The sequence below is a fragment of the Pleurodeles waltl genome, chromosome 1_1 (assembly GCF_031143425.1).
Source record: "Pleurodeles waltl isolate 20211129_DDA chromosome 1_1, aPleWal1.hap1.20221129, whole genome shotgun sequence".
NCBI classification, from domain to species: domain Eukaryota; kingdom Metazoa; phylum Chordata; class Amphibia; order Caudata; family Salamandridae; genus Pleurodeles; species Pleurodeles waltl.
In genome coordinates this window covers 363,442,657-363,465,677 of record NC_090436.1, presented here as the reverse complement: position 1 = coordinate 363,465,677, position 23,021 = coordinate 363,442,657, and the positions used below count along the sequence as shown (strand labels likewise).

General features: G+C 45.1%; 1 protein-coding gene across 1 annotated transcript in view; it reads right to left on the bottom strand.

Moving 5' to 3' along the window:
• Window positions 1-23,021, bottom strand: part of PPWD1 (peptidylprolyl isomerase domain and WD repeat containing 1) — a 299,399-nt gene that overhangs the window by 25,816 nt on the left and 250,562 nt on the right. Inside the window, exon 10 of the mRNA XM_069222759.1 lies at window positions 14,423-14,605. Coding sequence (XP_069078860.1) covers window positions 14,423-14,605 — 183 coding nt within the window. The remainder of the gene's footprint in view (window positions 1-14,422; window positions 14,606-23,021) is intronic.

Below are 23,021 nucleotides of genomic sequence, written 5' to 3'. Positions count from 1 at the left end.
GTAGGCTTATCCAAGGAGTAGTGTTAAGCATTTGTTGTACATACACATAGACAATAAATGAGGTACACACACTCAGAGACAAATCCAGCCAATAGGTTTTTGTATAGAAAAATATATTTTCTTAGTTTATTTTAAGAACCACAGGTTCAAATTCTACATGTAATATCTCATTCGAAAGGTATTGCAGGTAAGTACTTTAGGAACTTCAAATCATCAAAATTGCATGTATACTTTTCAAGTTATTCACAAATAGCTGTTTTAAAAGTGGACACTTAGTGCAATTTTCACAGTTCCTAGGGGAGGTAAGTATTTGTTAGGTTAACCAAGTAAGTAAGACACTTACAGGGCTTAGTTCTTGGTCCAAGGTAGCCCACCGTTGGGGGTTCAGAGCAACCCCAAAGTCACCACACCAGCAGCTCAGGGCCGGTCAGGTGCAGAGTTCAAAGGGGTGCCCAAAACGCATAGGCTAGAATGGAGAGAAGGGGGTGCCCCGGTTCCGGTCTGCTTGCAGGTAAGTACCCGCGTCTTCGGAGGGCAGACCAGGGGGGTTTTGTAGGGCACCGGGGGGGACACAAGTCCACACAGAAATTTCACCCTCAGCAGCGCGGGGGCGGCCGGGTGCAGTGTAGAAACAGGCGTCGGGTTCGCAATGTTAGTCTATGAGAGATCTCGGGATCTCTTCAGCGCTGTAGGCAGGCAAGGGGGGGGATTCCTCGGGGAAACCTCCACTTGGACAAGGGAGAGGGACTCCTGGGGGTCACTTCTCCAGTGAAAGTCCGGTCCTTCAGGTCCTGGGGGCTGCGGGTGCAGGGTCTTTTCCAGGCGTCGGGACTTAGGTTTCAGAGAGTCACGGTCAGGGGAAGCCTCGAGATTCCCTCTGCAGGCGGCGCTGTGGGGGCTCAGGGGGGACAGGTTTTGGTACTCACAGTCGTAGAGTAGTCCTGGGGTCCCTCCTGAGGTGTCGGATCTCCACCAGCCGAGTCGGGGTCGCCGGGTGCGGTGTTGCAAGTCTCACGCTTCTTGCGGGGAGCTTGCAGGGTTCTTTAAAGCTGCTGGAAACAAAGTTGCAGCTTTTCTTGGAGCAGGTCCGCTGTCCTCGGGAGTTTCTTGTCTTTTCGAAGCAGGGGCAGTCCTCAGAGGATGTCGAGGTCGCTGGTCCCTTTGGAAGGCGTCGCTGGAGCAGGATCTTTGGAAGGCAGGAGACAGGCCGGTGAGTTTCTGGAGCCAAGGCAGTTGTCGTCTTCTGGTCTTCCGCTGCAGGGGTTTTCAGCTGGGCAGTCCTTCTTCTTGTAGTTGCAGGAATCTAATTTTCTAGGGTTCAGGGTAGCCCTTAAATACTAAATTTAAGGGCGTGTTTAGGTCTGGGGGGTTAGTAGCCAATGGCTACTAGCCCTGAGGGTGGGTACACCCTCTTTGTGCCTCCTCCCAAGGGGAGGGGGTCACAATCCTAACCCTATTGGGGGAATCCTCCATCTGCAAGATGGAGGATCTCTAAAAGTCAGAGTCACCTCAGCTCAGGACACCTTAGGGGCTGTCCTGACTGGCCAGTGACTCCTCCTTGTTTTTCTCATTATTTTCTCCGGCCTTGCCGCCAAAAGTGGGGCCGGGCCGGAGGGGGCGGGCAACTCCACTAGCTGGAGTGTCCTGCTGGGTTGGCACAAAGGAGGTGAGCCTTTGGGGCTCACCGCCAGGTGTGACAATTCCTGCCTGGGGGAGGTGTTAGCATCTCCACCCAGTGCAGGCTTTGTTACTGGCCTCAGAGTGACAAAGGCACTCTCCCCATGGGGCCAGCAACATGTCTTGGTTTGTGGCAGGCTGCTAAAACTAGTCAGCCTACACAGATAGTCGGTTAAGTTTCAGGGGGCACCTCTAAGGTGCCCTCTGGGGTGTATTTTACAATAAAATGTACACTGGCATCAGTGTGCATTTATTGTGCTGAGAAGTTTGATACCAAACTTCCCAGTTTTCAGTGTAGCCATTATGGTGCTGTGGAGTTCGTGTTTGACAGGCTCCCAGACCATATACTCTTATGGCTACCCTGCACTTACAATGTCTAAGGTTTTGTTTAGACACTGTAGGGGTACCATGCTCATGCACTGGTACCCTCACCTATGGTATAGTGCACCCTGCCTTAGGGCTGTAAGGCCTGCTAGAGGGGTGTCTTACCTATACTGCATAGGCAGTGAGAGGCTGGCATGGCACCCTGAGGGGAGTGCCATGTCGACTTACTCATTTTGTTCTCACTAGCACCCACAGGCTTGTAAGCCGTGTGTCTGTGCTGAGTGAGGGGTCTCTAGGGTGGCATAAGACATGCTGCAGCCCTTAGAGACCTTCCTTGGCATCAGGGCCCTTGGTACTAGAAGTACCAGTTACAAGGGACTTATCTGAATGCCAGGGTGTGCCAATTGTGGATACAATGGTACATTTTAGGTGAAGGAACACTGGTGCTGGGGCCTGGTTAGCAGGGTCCCAGCACTCTTCTCAGTCAAGTCAGCATCAGTATCAGGCAAAAAGTGGGGGGTAACTGCAACAGGGAGCCATTTCTTTACACCAGGTACATAGCCTTCCCACCGCCTGCACCACGAAGGCATGCCTCGCCATCACCTGGAAACATCTATATCCTGATCGGAATTCAAAGGTAGGCATCCAGGTTTCATGAAATAAACACTTCATAATTATCAATGAAAGAGTTCCAATCTTTCTCGGATAATCTACTTTTGAGTCTGGTCACATTCCAGCAAACTATTTTCACGTTATCAGAGTTCAGAGTCATTGGGGTGGCCAGGTTCATTACGTAGTCCATGGGAATGGTCCAAATAGGTTTGAAGAAGAGAAAAGTTCTCCAGGTGACAGACTGAATACAAAGAGAAGTATCAGTTGAAGATGCAAGGTCTCCTTAGCAAGTTAGGGGACAGATTTCAGCAGAGGCCAAGACGCTCAAAGTGGCATGAGGCTCCAGTTTGTGCTCTGACAGCCCCAAGGATTAGAAAGATAATGCAGATTTTTCACAGCCTGGTGGACAGAAAATCTAGATTTGATAAATGACATGAAGGCTAAGATTATGCAAAACTCCTTTATTGCCTGCTCACAGCAGCAACAATTGAAGGAATTCAGAACTTTAAAAACATTCTAACAAGGTATAAAGTCTCTGCACACGCTATAATCTTGCTTCTTCAGAGCTGCGAACAAGTTAATTCCAACTGAGAACTTCAACAACGAAGGCTTCACCAAGGGAATCCAGAGACAGAGACAGAGACCTTCATTAATCTGAAAGAAAAACACAAAAACTGAAACTGAAACTAGGGAGGGTATTAAAGTTGTGGGATAATCTTAGCCTTCCGGTCATTAATAAAATTCAGATTTTTTGCCAGCAGACTGTGAAAAATCTACATTTTCTGTCTTGACATGGGGGCTAACATTATGCACGTTTAAAGTGCTGATAACACATTATCAATTGCATTAGAGACAGTTCTGAAAATAGCAACTTGTAAACATCTTGCAAACCACCTCCTAAGAAAAAAGCCTTAAAGGCTGATGCACCGCTAAGGGAGTGAACCTCAAATATAGCGATATCAACACCAGCCTCACTTATTACCTCTTTCACCCATCTCGCCAATGTGGGATTAAAAACAGCCTCATGAGGCCACTATGAGAAATCAACAACTGCGCCACATTCGGTCTCAAACTTCCAGTTCTTTTCCCTTACTCTTTCAAGTATTTCACAACACAATGATTTTTTATTCAAAACAAAGTAAGGGTAGAAAATGAAGGTTGAAAGAGTCTTTGTTGTTCTTTTAGTATAGAAATAGACTCCCTCAGGTTTGTGGGCTTTGCTACTTACATCTAAGGCTCTTATGTCTGAAGTCTGTCTAAACACCACCAAATAAAGTAGAACTGTAAATTTATAAGAAAAACGTTTTAGCTACAGGTTAGAATTCTTACCCCATCCTGTCAGCACTCCCTGACAACCCTAAGAAGATATGTTTTGCATACTTTGCATGATCTTTCTAGTCAGTAGATTTTTCGCCAGCAGGTACGCTGTCCACCAAACAATGACCGGCTGCTATAACAGATCTATAAACGTTAACTGTCCTGTAGGACAAACCCGAGGCGAACAACTCTGATAGACAGTTAGTCACATGCACTAAATCAGTTGAAACAGGATTGTAATTCTGTTGAACACACCAACATATTAATTTCGTCCATGCCAATTGATAACTTCCCTTGTCCCAGGTGCTCACGACTCTGATATGACTTTGAAAGTGTCTGCCGAAAACCCAGGGTTTTCCCATTGTCTCCTGAAATCATTCAGGCCATTAAAACCAACCGACCATGTTCGACGAGAGAGTAAAATTCTCCTCCTGGTCCCAAAATAACATCTCTGGATATCAGAATTAGGATGGGGGAAGTCCACAGTCATTTCCAACTTGACTGGAAACCAGGCCTGTGACCTTCAGACAGGTGTTATCACTACAATAGTTTCCCTGGATCTGTGTACATGCAGGAGGGTTCGTGAAAGCATAGCAAATGGAGGGAAAATATAGGGTGCCAAGTCCTTCCAATCCTGGATGAAGGTGTCCACCCCCGAAGCCAGAGGGTCCGGCCTCCAAATGAAGAACCTTGTCAATTGTGTGTTCAGTCTGTCCGCAAAGAGGTCCACCCCGAACACACCCCATCTCTCCTGAACATTCAAGAATATCCTACTGTTGATACTCCAACTGCTGAAATCTTTGAAGTTCCAGGAAAACCAATCTGCTACACTGTTTTCTACTCCAGGTATATGTTCTGCTAGAACAGAAATTCCCTTCCTCAAACAGTACGCCCAAAAATCTTCTGATAAGTCTGTGAGGTCATTCGACCAAGGGCCACTCATCCTGTTCACATATCTCACATTGTAAATATGCAACATCACACAGCATCTCATCAGGTCTTTGGTAAAGCAGCGAATCACAAAATAACCTGCCAACAATTCCAAACAGTTGATGTGTAAATTCCTTTCTTGATCTGACCAACGTCCCCCGATGGATAAGTTCCCACATTTCACTCCCCATCCTTCTAAACTGGCATCTGATTCTATTATTATTTATGGTGCATCCCCAAAGATAGCCCAGGATAACAGACACTGGATCCTTGCCAAAAACCTTAATGGAATTTCCTTTTTCGCTAATTCCCTCTTCAATTCCCTGTGTAGGTTTCTTAACTTTTCCATGGGAAGCTTGAGTTTTGACTGAACAGTGCCTACCACAAATCAAAGAAACTGCACCTCCTGAGATGGGGTCAGACAAGATTTCCTTTGATTTATTACAAACCCCAGGTGCTCTAACAGATGGATAGTCATTTTTGTATGCTATGAGACTAACTCTTTGGACTGACCCATTATTAGGATATCATCCAATTAGATAATCAGCCTTACCCCTCTGGAGCCAGACCACCAATGGATGGATAACTTTTGTAAAGCACCAAGGTGCTCAAGAGAGGCCGAACTGTAGACTGCAAAACTGCCACTGTTTGTCCTTCCAGGTGAACTGAAGGAATTTTTGATGAAGGGACCAAATTGGAATTCTTACATATGCATCTTTGAGATCTAATTTTGTTAACTAATCCCCTTTTCTCAAAATGTCCCTCAGTAAGTAGAACTCCTCAATTTTGAAATGGTGACAGACCACCTACTCGTTGAGTTCTTTCCAATTTATTCCTGGCCTCATATCTTTGTCTTTCTTCTCGACCAGGAACATATTGCTGACGAAACCTGTGCTTAAGGCCTCCTGAACAGCCCCTTTGGGCAGTAAATCTTCCACCTCCATTGTGAGCAGTTTAGAGTCCTGGTCAGAGAATCTTATCTCTCAACGTATCCTCACCTGGACTGGGAGATTTATAAACTGTAGCGTGTAACCCTTGACAGTTTCCAAAACCTATGGGTCCTGAGTCATTGGTTTCCAATTCCCATAAAACTGGGCCAATCTTCCTCCCACCTCTGTAGGGGAATGTAAAGGGTCTGTGGAGACTCTTTCTTGCAGAACAAACGCTTTGTTTTCGGTCTCCTCTGGAAAACCTGTAACAGGTCCTTTGTCTCTGAGGGTAGAAGCCTCGGTGTGGACAAAACCTTGGTTGGGCAAACCTACTGCCACATCCGAGGAAGGATCTGGATGAAGCTTGACTTTGGCCGAGGAACTGACACCTTGTTTGCCAAAAAAAACCCTATCCTGAACAACCTTTTTTATGTCTCTCTGGGACTTCTGGATGGAACTGAAAACTCATACCTACTTGGCCATATCTTTGAGGAACTCATCTCCAAAGAGATGACGCTGCACAGAAGGGTCTCCTTCCTTGCTAGCTAAATCTATTAATTTCAGATCCATTCTGAGAAGGATGCTTTTCCTTCTCATTAGAGTGCAGTGTTGGCATTCCTCAATAGGCCAACTGCCCTTTGGGCCCACTGGCGCAATTCTTTTCGATCCACTGGTGTTTCATTGAGATAGTTCTCTTTGGGCATCTTAAACATATTAGTAAGGGGACCAATAAGGTCCAAGAGCCTATCTTGGCAAGATCTTAGGCCTTTGTGAAGTACTTTTCTGGGATCCTTACTATTTTTACTAATAAATTCCATCACCTTGGGTTGTTGTGATTTTATCAGGGAGGGAAGGACGGGGCGCTCCGATCTTAAATGAGATCTGACCTCCTTGGGATTCTCTCATCTCAGCCAGAAGGTTATAAAATCAGCAACATGCTGAGAAGGAGTCTATTCAGGAGATAGGGGATGTTTAATGAGGAGAGGGTCAAACATGTCATCTCCTAGGGGGTCGACAATGCCTATTTTGGATCCATGGGCCTTGAATGCCTCTTCTGATGTTCCCTATTTGGTTATTTCGATATGAAAATGTCACTTACCCAGTGTACATCTGTTCGTGGCATCAGTCGCAGTAGATTCGCATGTTCTGCAATAGCTCGCCATCTGGTGTTGGGCCGAAGTGTTACAAGTTGTTTTTCTTCTAAGAAGTCTTTCGAGTCACGGGACCGAGTGACTCCTCCTTTTGTCTCCATTGCGCATGGGCGTCGACTCCATCTTCGATTGTTTTTCCCCGCAGAGGGTGAGGTAGGAGTTGAATTGTAGTAATAGTGCCCATGCAATGGAGTGACTAAGTATGCACCTATTTAAGGTTGAGATGATACATATATAAATAATTGAAGGTAACTTCCAAACTGCTACAGGCTCCCGGGGAGGCGGGTGGGCACATGCGAATCTACTGCGACTGATGCCACGAACAGATGTACACTGGGTAAGTGACATTTTCAGTTCGATGGCATCTGTCGCTGTAGATACGCATGTTCTGCAATAGACTAGTAAGCAGTTATTTCCCCAAAAGCGGTGGATCAGCCTGTAGGAGTGGAAGTAGTCTGAAATAATGTCCTTAATACAGCTTGACCTACTGTGGCTTGTTGTGCGGATAACACGTCTACACAGTAGTGCTTGGTGAATGTGTGAGGCGTAGACCATGTGGCTGCCTTACATATTTCTTGCATTGGGATGTTTCCTAGAAAGGCCATGGTAGCACCTTTCTTTCTGGTTGAGTGTGCCCTTGGTGTAATGGGCATCTGTCGTTTAGCTTTAAGGTAGCAGATTTGGATGCATTTAACTATCCATCTGGCTATACCTTGTTTTGAAATTGGGTTTCCTGCATGAGGTTTTTGAAATGCAATAAAGAGTTGTTTAGTCTTTCTGATGTTCTTTGTTCTGTCAATGTAATACATTAATGCTCTTTTGACATCTAATGTATGTAGTGCCCTTTCAGCTACGGTATCTGGCTGTGGAAAGAACACTGGAAGTTCCACTGTTTGATTTAGATGGAACGGTGAAATAACCTTTGGCAAAAATTTAGGATTGGTCCTTAGGACGACTTTATTTTTGTGTAGTTGTATAAAAGGTTCCTGTATAGTAAACGCCTGAATCTCGCTTACTCTTCTCAGGGAAGTAATGGCGATGAGAAATGCCACCTTCCAGGTTAGGAACTGTATGTCGCAGGAGTGCATGGGTTCAAAAGGTGGACCCATAAGTCTAGTTAGGACAACATTTAGGTTCCATGAAGGAACAGGTAGTGTTCTTGGTGGTATAATTCTCCTAAGGCCCTCCATGAATGCTTTAATGACTGGTATTTTATATAGGGAAGTTGAACAGGTAGTCTGCAGGTATGCAGATATTGCTGCAAGGTGAATCTTAATGGAAGAGAAAGCTAGGTTAGATTTTTGTAAGTGAAGCAAGTAACCCACTACATGTTCTGGAGTTGTGTGTAATGGTTGTATTTGATTAATATGGCAGTAGCAAACAAACCTCTTCCATTTACTTGCATAGCAGTGCCTGGTGGATGGCCTTCTTGCTTGTTTTATGACTTCCATACATTCTTGGGTAAGTTGTAAGTGCCCGAATTCTAGGATTTCAGGAGCCAGATTGCTAGATTCAGCGATGCTGGATCTGGGTGTCTGATCTTTTGGTTGTGCTGTGTCAACAGATCTGGCCTGTTGGGCAATTTGATGCAGGGTACCACTGATAGGTCTAGCAGCGTTGTGTACCAGGGTTGCCTTGCCCAAGTTGGTGCTATCAATATGAGTTTGAGTTTGCTTTGACTGAGTTTGTTTACCAGGTAAGGAAGGAGAGGGAGAGGAGGAAAAGCGTAAGCAAATATCCCTGACCAGTTCATCCATAGGGTATTGCCTTGGGATTGTTTGTGTGGGTATCTGGATGCGAAGTTTTGGCATTTTGCGTTCTCCCTTGTCGCAAACAAGTCTATCTGAGGTGTTCCCCAGAGTTTGAAATAAGTGTTCAGTATTTGGGGGTGAATTTCCCATTCGTGGACCTGTTGGTGATCTCGAGAGAGATTGTCTGCGAGTTGATTTTGTATCCCTGGTATAAACTGTGCAATTAGGCGAATTTGGTTGTGAATTGCCCAATGCCAAATTTTTTGTGCTAGCAGGCTTAACTGCGTGGAGTGCGTCCCTCCCTGCTTGTTTAGATAATACATTGTTGTCATGTTGTCTGTTTTGACGAGAATGTATTTGTGAACTATTATTGGTTGGAAAGCTTTTAGTGCTTGAAAAACTGCTAGAAGTTCTAGGTGATTGATATGCAGTTTTGTTTGATGTACGTTCCATTGTCCTTGTATGCTGTGTTGATTGAGGTGTGCTCCCCACCCTGTCATGGAAGCATCTGTTGTTATTACGTATTGTGGCACTGGGTCTTGGAAAGGCCGCCCCTTGTTTAAATTTATGTTGTTCCACCACAGAAGCGAGAGGTAAGTTTGGCGGTCTATTAACACCAGATCTAGAAGGTGACCCTGTGCTTGAGACCACTGTGATGCTAGGCATTGTTGTAAGGGCCTCATGTGCAGTCTTGCGTTTGGGACAATGGCTATGCATGATGACATCATGCCTAGGAGTTGTAATACCATCTTTGCCTGTATCTTTTGTGTTGGATACATGCGTTGTATGATGGTGTTGAAATTTTGAATTCTTTGTGGACTTGGAGTGGCTACTCCTTTTGATGTGTCTATTATGGCTCCCAGGTATTGTTGTACCTTGCGTGGCAGAATTTTGGATTTTGTGAAATTGACGGTGAACCCTAGTTTGAAGAGGGTTTGTATGATATGATTTGTGTGATTTGAGCACTCTATTAACGAATGGGCTTTGATTAGCCAGTCGTCTAGATATGGGAACACATGTATTTGCTGCCTTCTTATGTGTGCTGCGACCACTGCTAGACATTTGGTAAAGACTCTTGGTGCGGTTGTTAATCCGAAAGGCAGTACCTTGAATTGGTAATGTATTCCTTTGAATACAAACCTTAGGTATTTCCTGTGCGATGGGTGTATTGGTATATGGAAATAAGCATCCTTGAGGTCTAAAGTTGCCATGTAGTCGTGTAGTTTTAGCAATGGCAATACTTCTTGTAGTGTGACCATGTGGAAGTGGTCTGATTTGATGAAAGTGTTCACTACTCTGAGGTCTAGGATTGGTCTCAGCGTTTTGTCCTTCTTTGGTATCAGAAAGTACAGTGAGTAAACTCCTGTGTTTATTTGTGTGTTTGGCACTAATTCGATTGCATTCTTTTGCAATAGTGCCTGCACTTCTATCTCCAGGAGATTGGAATGGTGTGTTGTTGAATGTTGTGCTTTTGGTGGTATGTTTGGAGGGAATTGTAGAAATTCTATGCAATAACCATGTTGGATAATTGCTAGAACCCAAGTGTCTGTAGTGATTTCCTCCCATGCTTTGTAATGATGACCTATTCTTCCCCCCACTGGTGTTGTGTGGAGGGGGTGAGTGACATGTGAGTCATTGTTTAGTAGTAGGGGTTTTGGGGCTTTGAAATCTCCCTCTATTTCTAGGGAATTGCCCTCCTCTATATTGTCCCCGAAAACCTCCTCTATACTGTCCCTGGTAAGTGGACGGTGTTGCTTGTGAGGTGCTGGCTTGTGTGCTTTGACCCCGAAACCCCCCTCGAAAGGGCGTTTTACGGAATGTGCTGTAATTCCCTCTGCTCTGCGGGGAGTAGAGTGCGCCCATGGCTTTGGCAGTGTCTGTATCTTCTTTGAGTTTCTCAATCGCTGTGTCCACTTCTGGACCGAACAGTTCTTTTTCATTAAAAGGCATATTGAGAACTGCTTGTTGAATCTCTGGTTTAAATCCAGACGTTCGGAGCCATGCATGCCTTCTGATAGTTACAGATGTATTAATTGTCCGTGCAGCTGTATCTGCAGCGTCCATGGAGGAACGTATCTGGTTGTTGGAGATGGTCTGTCCCTCCTCAACCACTTGTTTTGCCCTATTTTGGAAGTCTTTGGGCAGATGTTCAATGAGATGTTGCATCTCGTCCCAGTGGGCTCTGTCATAGCGCGCAAGTAGTGCCTGGGAGTTCGCGATGCGCCACTGGTTTGCAGCTTGTGCTGCGACTCTCTTACCAGCTGCATCGAACTTGCGGCTTTCTTTATCTGGGGGTGGTGCATCTCCAGATGTGTGAGAGTTGGCCCTTTTCCTAGCTGCTCCTACAACAACAGAGTCTGGTGGCAGCTGTGTTGTGATGAAAACCGGGTCCGTAGGAGGCGGCTTATACTTTTTTTCCACCCTTGGTGTGATTGCCCTACTTTTGACCGGGTCCTTAAATATGTCTTTTGCGTGCCGGAGCATACCAGGGAGCATAGGCAGGCTTTGGTAGGAGCTGTGGGTGGAGGAGAGTGTGTTGAACAAGAAATCATCCTCGACCTGTTCTGAGTGGAGGCTTACGTTGTGAAATTGTGCTGCTCTAGCCACCACCTGAGAGTACGCGGTGCTGTCTTCTGGTGGAGATGGTTTTGTAGGGTATGCCTCTGGGCTGTTATCTGACACTGGGGCGTCGTATAGGTCCCATGCGTCCTGGTCTTGGTCACCCTGGCTCATGGTGGTGTGAGCTGGGGAGTGTGATGGCGTTTGTGCTGGTGAAACGTTAATCACGGGCGGAGGAGAGGGTGGTGGTGTAACTCTTTTCACCACTTTTGGTTGTGGTGCTTGTTCCGTCTGGAACTCCAACCTTCTCATTCTCCTAATGGGGGGAAGGGTGCTTATTTTTCCTGTCCCCTGCTGAATGAAGATACGCTTTTGCGTATGGTCCACATCAGTTGCTTGTAGCTCTTCCTCAAACCTATGCTTTTGCATTTGGGAGGTTAGCGAGTGCTCTTCTTTATAAGAGCCCGAAGCTGGGTCGCTTGCAGTTTGTTTCGGCATCGAAACTTTGTCTGCGTGTTTTTTCGGCTCCGAGGTGACTTTTTTCCTTTTCGGGGCCGAAACCTCTCGGCGTCGATCTGTTTCGGTGCCGCTGTCTCGGCGTCGAGCCGTGTCCACACCGGCATCTCGGTGTCGAGGCTTGTCTCCAGCACTTTCTCGGTCCCGAGAAGGCTGCGTGCCGGTGTCTCGACCGGAGTCGGACGATCTTGGCACTGTTTGGGCCTTTTTCGGTGCAGACGGTCGGTCACCGAATTTATGGGTCGAGCCATGGCCTGGTGGCAGTGGCGTCCCCTGGGCCTTGTAAATGTTTCTTTGTGTGGTTTTCGACGTCTTACTCACGGTTTGTGTATCGTCGAATCCTTCGGAGTCTGAGTCTTGGATCGAGAAGGTACCTTCCTCTTCCTGTTCCTCGAACTCCCGTTGGGCTGTCGGTGCGGACGCCATTTGAAGTCTTCTGGCTCGACGGTCTCGGAGTGTTTTTCGGGACCGGAACGCACGACAGGCCTCGCAGGTGTCTTCGCTGTGCTCAGGTGACAGGCACAGGTTGCAGACCAAGTGTTGGTCTGTGTAGGGGTATTTATTGTGGCATTTGGGGCAGAAACGGAACGGGGTCCGTTCCATCGGCGTTCCTCAGCACGCGGTCGGGCCGACCAGGCCCCGACGGAGGATCGAAAAACTACCCCGAAGGGCACCGGAGCTCTTCGATCTTCGATGCGGTGTTGAATCTAAGTACGCCGATCCCGAACGCAACAATACCGACGAAAATCTTCCGAAATTAACTATTTTTTCCGTTCCGAAACTCGGAGCGACAGGAACACGTCCGAACCCGATGGCGGAAAAAAAACAATCGAAGATGGAGTCGACGCCCATGCGCAATGGAGACAAAAGGAGGAGTCACTCGGTCCCGTGACTCGAAAGACTTCTTCGAAGAAAAACAACTTGTAACACTCCGGCCCAACACCAGATGGCGAGCTATTGCAGAACATGCGTATCTACAGCGACAGATGCCATCGAACACCTTGTTATCAGATTCAAACTCAGAAGAGTAATACATATCAATCTCAGGCTCAGAAGCCTCATTGGTATCAATTGGAATGGGAACATTCAGGACTTTTTCCTGCCCTTCTGTTGTGCCTGTGGCACTAGCCTTGCCATGCCAGTACTGCATGTAGAATCATGGCCCAAAGCCTTTACCTTTTTTGCCTGTATAGTAGGTGTATTCACAGAGGCTCTTTTCGTTTGGGTCTTAAGTACCCATTCTGAGCACTCTGGTTGCTCAATATTACCTTTTAAATGAAGGTTTTCATTTTTTAAAATTAATATTATCATCAAGGGATCCCATTAGATTTTAAAGCATCGTGTTCATCAAGCTTTCTAATCGCTCATCCATTGTCTCCTCACTTTGTACTTCAGACATAATGCTGAGAAATAGAAAGTGGCAGCCAGCAAGTAAGGTGACAGTCAGTGAATGCAGTAATGCAATTCTAAACCAGTTATAATGTACTGCAACTGCTAAAATACTTTATTTTGCCCATTTCTAGAAAGATTTCCCAATCATTGCAGCGCTTGATGGCATACAGAAAGGTCCTCAGTGGAGCTAAAACAGCACAACCGAGGCAGAGAACAGAGACATCAGGAGAAACATAAGAAGACAGAACTCTTACCTGCTCTGAAGGAGGAAAGCTTGAGGTATTCGGAGTTTGGTGAGCCATGAGGGATGGCCCAGCCTCTTCCGGTTGATGACTGGCGAGGATGGACCGGCCATTGGCCCAGGCATGTCCTGAGTTGCTTGGTATTGCAGGGATATAAGTAGCCACCCAGTCCAGCATGAACACCCGTGGCCTTCTTGCCGCGATTCACCCTAGTCGCTGTAGGCGCTAGCGGCAACATCAAAGTGCCCCCATGAGGCACTGGCAAGTTGAAGAGCAAAGTCACTGGATTGAAAAGCCCCCTCAGGCTGTAAGCTTGTTCCAGACTATGTCAACTCACTTTATTTATAACTACTTGCCGAAGAGTTGAAGCGTCTCCAACCTTTACAAAATGCAGCTTCGAGTGATAACCAGTTCCCCCAGAAGAGCCACTGCTTAAAAAATTGCACATGTTCCACACTGAATGGTGAATTCATCTTAAGACCTTCTGCATCATATTTAAGGCTATGCATGCTCTAGAACCTCCATTAACCTGTAATACAATCACTAAATACACCCCCTGTGGTGCTTATGTTCCATCTCTGGTGATCTCTTGATAACTCTGAAATCTGAGACAATTGCCATGAAAGGGCACTGCTTCTATGTGGTGGGATTCACTTCATGGATTTCTATGCCTCTGAAATGTCAGCATGAAATCCATGCTCCAAAATTCCCTCTCTTAGGAAGGCTCTTAAGACTTGCCATTTAAAAAAAGCTTTTGCTGGTTGACTTTGCTCTTCTCTCCAGTAGGTTCAGCGCCAAGAAACCACTGGTATACGTTTGCTTTATTAAGTAGGCTTAACATAACATAAGCAACTAGACGAGAGGTGTATGTGTCCTCATAGGTGTTAGTATACAAAAACTGTTGAAGACACCTCTACAGATAAATATGGACGGGGAATGCCTACTTGTGAACTCACAGAAAATAGACACAATAGCCTAATAAGTACTAAAAGAAAGAGAGCAGACGGTACAATGTTACTTACTGTTGGCACCACGGTTAGGAAGAACTGAGAGCCATTTGAGTTTGGTCCTGCATTGGCCATACTGAGTGTATATGGTCGGTCATGTCTTAGCGTTGGATGAAATTCATCTTCAAATTCTCCTCCCCAAATGCTTTCTCCACCCATTCCAGTTCCTGATGGATCTCCTGTTTGAACCATGAAACCCTAGACAGAAAAAGCATTAATAAATGATAACTTAGAATTTGGATTGTGCATATCCACAAGAAAACAAATATTCCAGTTGAATTCATCATTTCATTATTCAAGCAGTAAAGACGTTTTGGACAGGCAAAAATGTGGATAAACATAAACCAGAGTGGTTCTCAATGAAGCAGTTTAAAATTGCTATACTACATGATACATTGCGCATTATTAGCTGTTTTTCAATTCTGATGGCACTAGATGCCAAATTAGACCTTCATGGTAGATTTGAACTTGTTGAGTGAGTGGAAAGCTTTGAACTATGATGGCAGGTAGTTTGAGTTTGGGTGTTAATAAGCTCTGGTTGATGGTTCACAAAACCCTGGTGGGTAAATGCCATAGGCGATCCTGAATAGAACTGTCAGTAACTTTCAGATGGCTCATTTTGAGTCTATGAACAGGCAGACTGAAAAGCGTTCTTGTTGCAAAGTTATGTACTTTGTCCAATGGTGAGAAGGAATAGCGTGGGAATCCTACAAGAAAACCGATGTAGTAAGAACTGGGGAATTCATTAATTGAAAGGGAGACATTGATTAATTTTCTTACAATAAATACTTGGTGTCCTGCTGCAGGGATAGTGATAAATGAGTCAATGCTCATCAAAGTCTTGAAAACTACTCCAAAATTTCTAGCCGAGGAGAAATAAAAAGACGGTAGGAGGAAGTGGATAAAACTAGGTGAGGGGGGGGGGGGGGCTGCAGAAAAGGATGGAAAGTAGACAATGTCACTTTTGGAGAAGTTCGGTATAAGAGACCTGAGTGCCATTCATCATTGGATGCCTGTGAGTCAGAGGGTAGGAAGGCTGAAGTCGAATGTTTCATCAGCGTAAACATGGTAAGAGAAGCCAAAAGAGATGTTTCTAAGTCAGGTGGTGCATAAGGAAAATAGGAGTGGACCCATACACAGACTTGGGCTCCGGTACAAGGAACGACGAAGTTTCACTGAGGAGTGATCTCTAGATATGATGAGAACTACTGTACAGCATTGCCTTGATGCTAATATTCTGAGGGAGGAAAGTATTTTGAAGTAGTCCATTATCTTAAATGCTACAGTTAGACAAAGAATAAGACAAATAAAGCCAGATACTGATGCTGACTTGACTGAGAAGTGTGCTGGGACCCTGCTAACCAGGCCCCAGCACCAGTGTTCTTTCACCTAAAATGTACCATTGTTTCCACAATTGTCACAACCCTGGCACCTAGGTAAGTCCCTTGTAATTGGTACCCCTGGTACCAAGGGCCCTGATGCCAGGGAAGATCTCTAAGGGCTGCAGCATGTCTTATGCCTCCCTGGGGACCCCTCACTCAGCACAGACATACTGCTTGCCAGCTTGTGTGTGCTGGTGGGGAGAAAATGACTAAGTCGACATGGCACTCCCCTCAGGGTGCCATGCCAACCTCACACTGCCTATAGGTATAGGTAAGTCACCCCTCTAGCATGCCTTACAGCCCTAAGGCAAGGTGCACTATACCATAGGTGAGGGCATAAGTGCATGAGCACTATGCCCCTACAGTGTCTAAGCAAAACCTTAGACATTGTAAGTGCAGGGTAGCCATAAGAGTATATGGTCTGGGAGTCTGTCATGCACGAACTCCACAGCACCATAATGGCTACACTGAAAACTGGGAAGTTTGTTATCAAACTTCTCAGCACAATAAATGCACACTGATGCCAGTGTACATTTTATTGTGAAATACACCCCAGAGGGCACCTTAGAGATGCCCCCTGAAACCATACCCGACTTCCAGTGTGGGCTGACTAGTTTTAGCAGCCTGCCACACACCAGACATGTTGCTGGCCACATGGGGAGAGTGCCTTTGTCACTCTGTGGCTAGTAACAAAGCCTGTACTGGGTGGAGGTGCTTCTCACCTCCCCCTGCAGGAACTGTAACACCTGGCGGTGAGCCACAAAGGCTCACCCCCTTTGTTACAGCACCCTAGGGCACTCCAGCTAATGGAGTTGCCAGCCCCCTCCGGCAACGGCCCCACTTTTGGCGGCAAGGCCGGAGGAGATAATGAGAAAAACAAGGAGGGGTCACTGGCCAGTCAGGACAGCCCCTAAGGTGTCCTGAGCTGAGGTGACTCTAACTTTTAGAAATCCTCCATCTTGCAGATGGAGGATTCCCCCAATAGGATTAGGGATGTGACCCCCTCCCCTTGGGAGGAGGCACAAAGAGGGTGTACTCACCCTCAGGGCTAGTAGTCATTGGCTACTAACCACCCAGACCTAAACACGCCCTTAAATTTAGTATTTAAGGGCTTCCCTGAACCTAAGATTTTAGATTCCTGCAACAACAAGAAGAAGGACTGCCTAGCTGAAAACCCCTGCAGAGGAGACCAGAAGACAACAACTGCCTTGGCTCCAGAAACTCACCGGCCTGTCTCCTGCCTTCCAAAGAACTCTGCTCCAGCGACGCCTCCCAAAGGGACCAGCGACCTCTGCCTCCTCTGAGGACTGCCCTGCTTCGACGACAACAAGAAACTCCTGAGGACAGCGGACCTGCTCCAAAAAGACTGCAACTTTATCCAAAGGAGCAGCTTTAAAGAACCCTGCAATCGCCCCGCAAGGAGCGTGAGACGTGCAACACTGCACCCGGCGACCCCGACTCGGCTGGTGGAGAACCAACACCTCAGGGAGGACCCCCGGACTACTCTACGACTGTGAGTACCAAAACCTGTCCCCCCTGAGCCCCACAGCGCCGCCTGCAGAGGGAATCCCGAGGCTTCCCCTGACCGCGACTCTCTGAAACCTAAGTCCCGACGCCTGGAAAAGACCCTGCACCCGCAGCCCCCAGGACCTGAAGGACCGGACTTTCACTGGAGAAGTGACCCCCAGGAGTCCCTCTCCCTTGCCCAAGTGGAGGTTTCCCCGAGGAAGCCCCCCCTTGCCTGCCTGCAGCGCTGAAGAGATCCCTTGATCTCTCATTGACTTCCATTGCGAACCTGACGCTTGTTCTAACACTGCACCCGGCCGCCCACGCGCCGCTGAGGGTGAAATTTCTGTGTGGGCTTGTGTGTCCCCCCGGTGCCCTACGAAACACCCCTGGTCTGCCCTCCGAAGACGCGGGTACTTACCTGCTGGCAGACTGGAACCGGGGCACCCCCTTCTCTCCATTGAAGCCTATGCGTTTTGGGCACCACTTTGAACTCTGCACCTGACCGGCCCTGAGCTGCTGGTGTGGTAACTTTGGGGTTGCTCTGAACCCCCAACGGTGGGCTACCTTGGACCAAGAACTGAACCCTGTAAGTGTCGTACTTACCTGGTAAAACTAACAAAAACTTACCTCCCCCAGGAACTGTGAAAATTGCACTGTGTCCACTTTTAAAATAGCTATTTGTGAATAACTTGAAAAGTATACATGCAATTGAAATGATTCAAAGTTCCTAATGTACTTACCTGCAATACCTTTCAAACAAGATATTACATGTTAAATTTGAACCTGTGGTTCTTAAAATAAACTAAGAAAATATATTTTTCTATAACAAAACCTATTGACTGGATTTGTCTCTGAGTGTGTGTACCTCATTTATTGTCTATGTGTATGTACAACAAATGCTTAACACTACTCCGTGGATAAGCCTACTGCTCGACCACACTACCACAAAATAGAGCATTAGTATTATCTATTTTTACCACTATTTTACCTCTATGGGGAACCCTTGGTCTCTGTGCATGCTATTTCTTACTTTGAAATAGTGCATACAGAGCCAACTTCCTACAGTGATGTTTCACTGGTATTAAAAACATCTCAAAGGTTTCTGATCTTCCCCATGTTATGAATTTGGGAGACCACCCCTCCTGTACAGTAGCCATATTTACCATCTGCTCATTATAGGCCCTGAATTCCAGTAGGTAGTCATTGAACCAAACAAGTTATTTCAGAAAACTGTCTGGCATCCAAACTTATGTCTCCAATTACATCAGATTTACATAAATGTAAAATGAAAAACTTCCAATAAGTCACTGATCAAGATATATCCTGATGCTAGAGAGTAGCCATGAACAGTGTCAAGTGGGGCTGGAACTTAGGTATGAGCATCTTCTGTGAAAAATCAAAGTATTGTCAGATTATGGCTGCCCTCTTACAGATAACAGATTTAAATCTGATCACCAAAATTTGCCAATTGTGTAGGATGGACATTAAAATCAGTTCAAATGACAACAGGAAAATCAAAAGCGAGAGGGCAGCCCCGTATCGTACCTAGGCTCAAGAGAATTATTTGGAAGAAATGCAGTTTACACTGGGCCACAGATGTTCTAAATGTTTATCAAATCAGAATTTGTGTAGCACTAAATGCAGAGAAGTTCGCAAACTTTATTAAATGTCTTCCCTGCATCCAGTGCTATTGAAAATCTTGGCAAATTAATGACTTTGGCTTTTTCAAGGGAATGGGACAGTACCCTAGTAGAAGCACTCAAGTGTCTATTCTTTATTTTGCACCATTTTTGCAAGCCACATTAATTATTATTAAGGATATTGGCATGTAGCAAATAATGTTGGATCTTTACTTATGTATTTCCATATTTGTGGCTTCTGGTGAAGTATACAGAACCCCAGAATCTTCCTAGATGTTGCAAAATGTCGACAGAGGACAGAAAAGGTTGTTAATACATAGTCAATAAAATGGGGTAGAATATCCATCGAGGCCTGTGGCTTTGTGTGTAAAAATATTTGGAGTCACATGTTCACTTATGAAGGAGCAGCTATGACTGGCTTTTTGGTTTAAAATGAGTGAAAAGCGTGTGTTTAAGGGATTGGAGGTCTATTGATCGCCATATGCTTCATGTCACGGTCAAAGAATGATTGGTCAATGCAAAGATAAGGAATAGGTGTTCAATAGCGAGTAATGACATAACTGGGAGAAGAATATGTTACACGGTTGGATACAGGGGTTTTCATAAGAACAGGTTACTTGCCAACAACTGTAAATCCTCGTTTCTGGGGTATACAGATTATTGCTTTTGAGTGTATACAAATCAAAGCAGAACACTGGCAAATCAATGTTAAAACAGCAAAGTTCCTGTGGCACATGCACCTACAGACACAGTATACTACAATGAACAATGAAGGCTCAAATACCCATAAAATTTCCCCCAACAATGAACTGAACAAAACACTTTACTTGAACAAACGATCTTCATTCACCAAACATGGTCAGACCACATTGCTTTGAACACAATAAGAATTCCACAATTGTATGAAAAGGTTGCCTGCATGCCTTACAAATGTAGATAATGATCATTCCAGAAGCAGACAACTCTCATTTCCGTTACATTGCACCGCAACGTTCATGCCCTGGCCTTTTCCAGAGGTGTAACAACTTTCCCCATAGATATTCATCACAAAACCCATGAAATGAGCATGGCTGCTAAAGGCTAAGGCTATTACGCAAGGTTGGTAACACAGTCTCGTGGTATGCATACCCCAGATTGCTTGATTATCAATAGTTGAAGATGAATAATATACCGCTCTAACCGAACAACTCCAATTTTCATTGTTCTTTACATTCCACAACAACTTTCATGCGGTGGCCTTTTTCAGAGGTGTAACAACTTTCCCATAGGTATTAATCACAAAAGCCATGAAATGAGCATGATTGCTAAAGGCTATTACGCAAAAGTTGGTCAAACAGATTTGTGGTATGCATACACCAGATTGTTATTCACCTTCAACTGTTGATGATCAAGCAAACTCCTCTACTCCAAGTTCTAGCTTACTTCAATTCCATATCAGTGAGTTCGGACGCAGTAATAACTCACCTTAATATGCAAAACAGTCCTGCCCATGCTTCTCTTATATTCAGTAGTGCCTTAGCAAAGTCTCCACAGTTTCCCCATGTAACAATGAATAGCTGGAAAACCATTAAAGGGGCGTCTGCAGGAAAACTATTGTATATTGCTCACCCGCTTCCATGATTAAATTCCCATTACAAAAAGTATTGAAAAGCATGTTACATGACTATAAAACACAGGGTTTGAATTAAAAGCATGTTCTGTCGCCGGGGTGTTTGGTAAAAGTTATTAACCACTCAGCCACCCACAAAGTACGAGAAGTCTTTACAAGTCAGTCCTTGCATACTGACCCAGAACACACACTGTGTACAAATAATTCCTAACCTAACAAAAAAACAGTATTTTCCTGAGTAGTCTGCATCAGGAAGGATGTAGGGATTTTAGGATGTAATAGGTAGTGAATTTCTCTGAGTGTCATTTTACTAGTGAATGGCTTTCTGGTCTCAATAATAATCTCAAATTATTTCAAACCAAAAACTGAAAACCTTTCTGAAGCCAGACAAATTGGTTGAAAAAATGTAATTAAGGAAAAATAAGCATGCCTAAAACAGACTCAGGTGGAAAGTGAAATCTTCATTGGGCTAAGCAAACATCTACTTGAATGATCTAAATCAAAAATGCATCCCATTGCCGATCTGCATTAATGGAATCCACTGTGACTGCTTAGCACTGTGCATGACAGAAGGTAAAATGTAAAGTCAGTTCTCCTGCCTATCATGCAGAAAAGGGGCCAAAACAAAAGCACAAAGTGTCTCTCATAAGGATTCTTTTACACCAAACGTACTACACAACTAAACAAGACAAACAGATATGTAAAGACAGGTTTAAAATCATTAATATCCTAAAATAAAATAAAAAATAAACTCTAAAATGTCTTTTGTTCATAGACAGAACGAAATGGTATCCATTTTCTTACACTTTTTGAAAATGATCAGCTGAAGTCCAAAACCTCAGTACAATGTTGAAAAAACATGAATGCACCCTTAACAAGCAAGTAACACATCATACATGGATCTGCTGGCATGCTGTTTTCTGCAATTCAGACCGCCATCTTCCATCTCTTTCTGGAAGAACAAGGACTTTGTCAATGAATTCTCAGATCTCCTCATCACCTCGTCCATTTGACGTGCCCACACTACCCTCTTGTGTGACTTCAGTCTCACAGACAACATAGGTGTAAAAAAGACAAGAGGTACCCTCTTCAACCCCCTTGAAATAATCAATGTGGTACAGCATGTTACACAACCAACACATTCCAAAGGCTAAATATCCTTGAACATGTCAACATCACCAGCAATCCAATGCAAATGACCCATACCCCCAAACGACTCATACCCCTGGTCTGGACCAATCATACCTATCCCATGTTCAGCATCCTATCAACAAACCAATGTCAATACAAAAGAGACACCAAGGGGGATTTTAGCAGAGACCTCTCCATAGACAACCTAATGCTTGAACTCAACCCATCAACTTTACGTCCAATGCCAACAGACTCTTCCATCTCACGTGCCCACGCTACCCTCTTAGGTGACTTCAGTCTCACAGACAACATAGGTGCAAAAAAAGACAAAAGGTACCCTCTTCAAACCCCTTGAAATAATCAATGTGGTATAGCATGTTACACAACCAACACATTCCAAAGGCTAAATATCCTTGAACATGTCAACATCACCAGCAATCCAATGCAAATGACCCATACCCCAAACGACTCATACCCCTGGTCTGGACCAATCATACCTATCCCATGTTCAGCATCCTATCAACAAACCAATGTCAATACATAAGAGACACCAACGGGGATTTTAGCAGAGACTTCTCCATAGACAACCTAATGCTTGAACTCAACCCATCAACTCCACGTCCAATGCCAACAGACTTCAACAATTATTTTGGAAAACTATGCGAACATTCACACTAGAATTAAAACACAGAGATTGCACCCTGGCTCTCTAAAGACTGCAGACGAACAATCTAGTCTTAGACAGGAAAGAAAATGGCAGGCAATCGCACTCCTAATGCCCTCATGACACGCAAGTCAAACCACGCAACAAGCAGACAGACAGCTCATCACATTACCAAAACAAAAATACTATAACACCACCATTTGCGCAGCCACCAACAGAAGCAGAACGTTTTTTAAATGAATCAAAAGACAACTGATCAGGTGAAATTAATAAACAATCTCACCATCCACCCAGGTGTGAAAGGTTTCATAAAGGAGAGCTTAACCTTGTAGAAAGCTGGGTTCAGGTTGCAGTACCATCTCCCTACTGTTTGCCTGTTTTTTGACGCAACTATGAGTGAAGTGCTCTGGGTTCCTGCTAACCAGGTCCCCACTGCCAGTGTTCTTCCCCAAAAAAAGAAACCTGGTCACTTGATACCAAAGTGGCCAGGCCCCTAAGCACCTCTAAGTCCCTAGTAAATGGTACCCCTGGTACCTAGGGCATGAGTACTGAAGAGGGCCTTTCAGAGCTGCAGCACAACTTGTGCCACTCTAGGGGACCCTGCACCACCCACACTGCAGGCCGCGTGACAAGGTGTTCCCTAAAAGTAAAATATGACATGATACACAACCTATTTGCC